This window comes from Otolemur garnettii, unplaced genomic scaffold (genome assembly GCF_000181295.1).
Source record: "Otolemur garnettii isolate 467f Iridium unplaced genomic scaffold, OtoGar3 scaffold00025, whole genome shotgun sequence".
Lineage (NCBI taxonomy): Eukaryota > Metazoa > Chordata > Mammalia > Primates > Galagidae > Otolemur > Otolemur garnettii.
In genome coordinates this window covers 20,448,198-20,452,194 of record NW_003852420.1, presented here as the reverse complement: position 1 = coordinate 20,452,194, position 3,997 = coordinate 20,448,198, and the positions used below count along the sequence as shown (strand labels likewise).

At 41.5% G+C, this 3,997-nt stretch overlaps 1 protein-coding gene across 3 annotated transcripts in view; it reads left to right on the top strand.

Moving 5' to 3' along the window:
• THRAP3 (thyroid hormone receptor associated protein 3) overlaps window positions 1-3,997 on the top strand; it is a 49,775-nt gene that overhangs the window by 42,230 nt on the left and 3,548 nt on the right. For 2 of the 3 annotated variants that reach the window (XM_023512148.1, XM_023512149.1), the window contains 2 exons: window positions 1,215-1,299; window positions 3,431-3,618. In XM_023512148.1, coding sequence (XP_023367916.1) covers window positions 1,215-1,299; window positions 3,431-3,618 — 273 coding nt within the window. Of the gene's footprint in view, window positions 1-1,214; window positions 1,300-1,413; window positions 1,606-3,430; window positions 3,619-3,997 lie in introns of those variants that run through there. The other variant, XR_002772902.1, reaches the window with a different exon arrangement.

Here is a 3,997-nt window from a genome sequence, read left to right as displayed (position 1 = left end):
TTAAGCAATCCTCTTATCTCAGTTTTTCTATTTTTAGTAGTCTTGCTCTTGCTCAGGCTGGTCTCGAACTTGTGAGCTTAAACAATCCACTCGCCTCAGCCTCCCAAAGTGCTAGGATTACAGGCGTGAGCCATCATACTGGGCTGAACTGCTGTATTCTTATAGCTGGCTGACAGATAGTAACCAGAGATGACTGTGAGCTTTCTGTAGAGTAAATGCTAGTTTCTTTAAGCAAACCCCGTGTATTTTATGGTAGTTCCTTTTTTTTTTTGGACAAATTTGCCTGGGGAGTGGAGAGAGAAGCTTGTAGGATTAACTCAAAGAGTTTAAAACTCAGTTTAAATAATATCCGGGGTAGTACCTATGGTTCAGGGGGTAGGGCACCAGCCCCACATACCAAGGGTGGTGGGTTCAAACCTTGCCCCAGCCAAAACTGCAACAACAACAACAACAAAAAATAGCCGGGCGTTGTGGCGGGCACCTGTAGTCCCAGCTACTTGCGAGGCTAAGCCAAGAGAATCACCTAAGCCCAAGGGCTGGAGGTTGCTATGAGCTGTGACGCCATGGCACTCTACCGAGGGCAACAAAGTAAGACTCTGTCTCTTAAAAAAAAAAAAGAATATCCAATTTGGTTGTGGAACTCTTTCCAGCATGTAGGCACTACAAACAATGGTGGCCTTATCTCTAACTCCGCAGTAGTCTACTCTTGAACCTGTCTGGTAGGTAGGAGGACCATGTTTTTACAGCAGCTTTGGATTTAGGATCTGTCCAGATTTATGTCATTCCAGGTAGTGGCATCACATCTAGACCTAATTTTACAGAAGAACAGTGGGACCATATCTTTTAACTCAAAGATTAAAATTGCTCTTAGAGGTTAGCAGGGCACAGATAGAGGTATAGATGAGATTATAGGCCATAAGCAAGTCTGTCTTACTGCCTGTAGCAGGACAGAACAAAAGTGGGAGGGAACAAAAATCCTCTAACTTACCTTAGAGTTTGGAAACTTGAGCGTGTGTGTGTGTGTGTGTGTGTATTCCTGTCCCTGCCTATGGAAGTAGAAGTAAGTAAAGAATATAAGTAATAACAGACATAAGTTATGAAACATGATAAAAAGGGATGTCTGTAAGTCTGTTACCCAACTTTTGAACTAGAACATTACTGATACTATATTCACACTGTGGAATATTGTATAGTCTTTGTGTTTTCAATTTTAGGAGGATAGACATTTCCCCCAGTACATTCAGAAAACATGGTTTGGCTCATGATGAAATGAAAAGTCCCCGGGAACCTGGCTACAAGGTGAACTGTTGCTTTGATCAGTAATTCCAACAAAATGAGTGCGTTGGGCATGAACTTGACAGAAATGTGTTTGTTTAAATTACTCTCTACTTAAGTTTGTGTTTTTCTTTTAAGGATGGGCATAATTCTAAAAATGAACTACAAAGGGTTAATTTTTATTAAATGTATCAACAACCTTTGTGAAGTGGTTAGAATATGGTAAATGACCCCAAAGTCTATTGAGGTGAGCTTGAGAAAAAAAAGAGAGGAGTTTTGGAACAAGTGCCCATGATGAGAGAAGAAACTTTTTGTGATATTTTTCTGCTTGTAAGTATTATCAAATCAACTGTATACATGCACTATTTCCAACCATGATTTCAAAAAGACATGCATGTCAGAGGAGAGTGAAATATTCATATCTTAGTAGACTGTTTAAAACAGCTGGTCCAGTTTTTTCCTAACATTGTACCATATCTATCATCTGTTGATTACTGTTACTTTAAAGCTAAACATTACTTTGATAGCCCAGCTACATTTGCAGTGATGTGCACGTAAACACTGTTATTTAGAGGGTAAAGCTTGTATGCAATCTTTTACTGTGAAATAACTAGATTGGGTTTTTAAAGTCTTAGTATTTATTGATCTTCATTCACATATACAGTTGAAATTTAAAATTAGAGATGGCTATTCTGATGCTACTGAAACCTTTTGTAAAAATACTAAGTTTCAAGTTCTCCAAACAAACTTGTCTTGTTGGTTGAATGTACCAGAGGCACTTTTGGGCAGTCTCTCTTCTCTTCCTACCCCCTTTTCCTCTTTCTCCAAGTACCTGTCAGCTTGGCACTAACCACATGAAACTTAAGGTCTTGAAATATCAGGAAATATCAGAAGGGATCTTGTCTTCCATGTCTCAGAAACTCACAGAGTCACCATGTGCTGTCAAGGGAGCAGTGGCTACGTTGGTTATTTATTTATTTTTTTGAGACAGTCTCAAGCTGTCGCCCTGAGTAGAGTTCTGTGGCGGCACAGCTTACAGCAACCTCAAACTCTTGGGCATAAGCAGTTCTCTTGCCTCAGCCTCCCAAGTAGCTATAGGTGCCTACCACAATGCCCAGCTTTTTTTTTTTTCTTTTTGCAGTTGTCATTGTTATTTAACAGGTGTGGGCCGGGTTTGAACCTGCCAGCCTCAGTGTATGTGGCTGTCGCCATACCCACTGAGCTTCGGGCACTGCCCAATAAACCTATTTCTATTACTCATGCTATTAATTTAAATTTAATTTCAAAAAGTTTAGTACTTCATGTAAGTAAAATGTTAAGACAGGGTGAACTGCTCGTTCTTCCTCTAGAGAGAAGGTTTACTTCTATGAGATAAATCTTACTGTGTAATGTCTCTGAAACTGCCTTGCATCTGGGGCTTCACTGAGTTTCTGGAGAATTGTTGATCACCATTGCGGGTGTGGCCTGGCTAGTGCACTGTTGGTGCTCCTGGGTTCATACTGTGTCCGCAGTGTGTCCTTGCTTGTTAAACTTCCTAGGAAGTTAACAAAAACTTTTTCTCCCTCCTCCCCCTTTTTTTAGTAGACTTTGACCTGGTAGTGCCAGTTTATGGATTCTCTGTTACAGTTTTGATATTTTCTCTCTAGGGAAATTTCTCAGTGTAAGCCAGCAGTTTGGAAAGCTGCTTAAGTCTTCCATTGTCTCTCTCCGGACTCAGTTCTCAGAGATAATTCCAAGTAGAAAATAAGCCATGAGTGGCTGCTGCAGTGTAGGTAGGGGAAGGCGAGCGTTTCTACTCTTAGTTGTGACAGTGTCTAAGCCAGCCTAACCACCCACCTTCCAGAGCTGCATTCTCAACTTTTACACTAGTCAGTCATTATTGGGCCACACACAGAAGCAACAAAGCGAGATCAATATGTAACATTTTCAGGAGGCTGCTGTTCTTGTTTTAGAGAACTGGCTTGAGCACTGTAAGAGGTCTCATAGAGTAACTTGTGTGGAACGTTTTGTATCCTCCCCAAGCTTGAGTGAGGTGTCTTACATCTCCAGTGTGTTCTCTGCACTCCTACACTGGAGCAAAAACCACAGTTTGTGGGGTGGTTGAGTTGGTAGCCCAGAATCCCAAAAACCTTAATTTTGACTTCTCTTTTGATAGGCTGAGGGAAAGTACAAAGATGATCCTGTTGATCTCCGCCTTGATATTGAACGACGTAAAAAACATAAGGAGAGAGATCTTAAACGAGGTAAATCGAGAGAATCAGTGGATTCCCGAGACTCAAGTCATTCGAGGGAAAGGTCAACTGAGAAAACAGAGAAAACTCATAAAGGATCAAAGAAGCAGAAGTACGTAAGCCCCTGCCTGTCACCCTGTTCAGACTTTTTTTTTTATCTTTTTAGACAGTCTTTGTTGCCCCAGGTAGGGTGCAGTGGTGTCATCGATGCTCACTGCAAGGTCAAAACTCCTGAGCAAAAGTGATCTTTCTGCCTCAGCCTCCCAAGTAGCTGGGAGTACAGGCGTGTGCCACCACACCCAGTTCATTTTTCTATTTTTAGTGGAAATGTGGTCTCATTCTTCCTCCGGTTGGTCTCAAATTCCCTGAACTCAAGCAATCCCTGCCCTCCCACCTTGGCTTCCCAGAGTGCTGGGTTGAGCCACTACACCTGCTGCTACTTGTTCAGATTCTTGAGTAGAGTCTCTCGTCTATCCCTTTTTTTTTTTTTT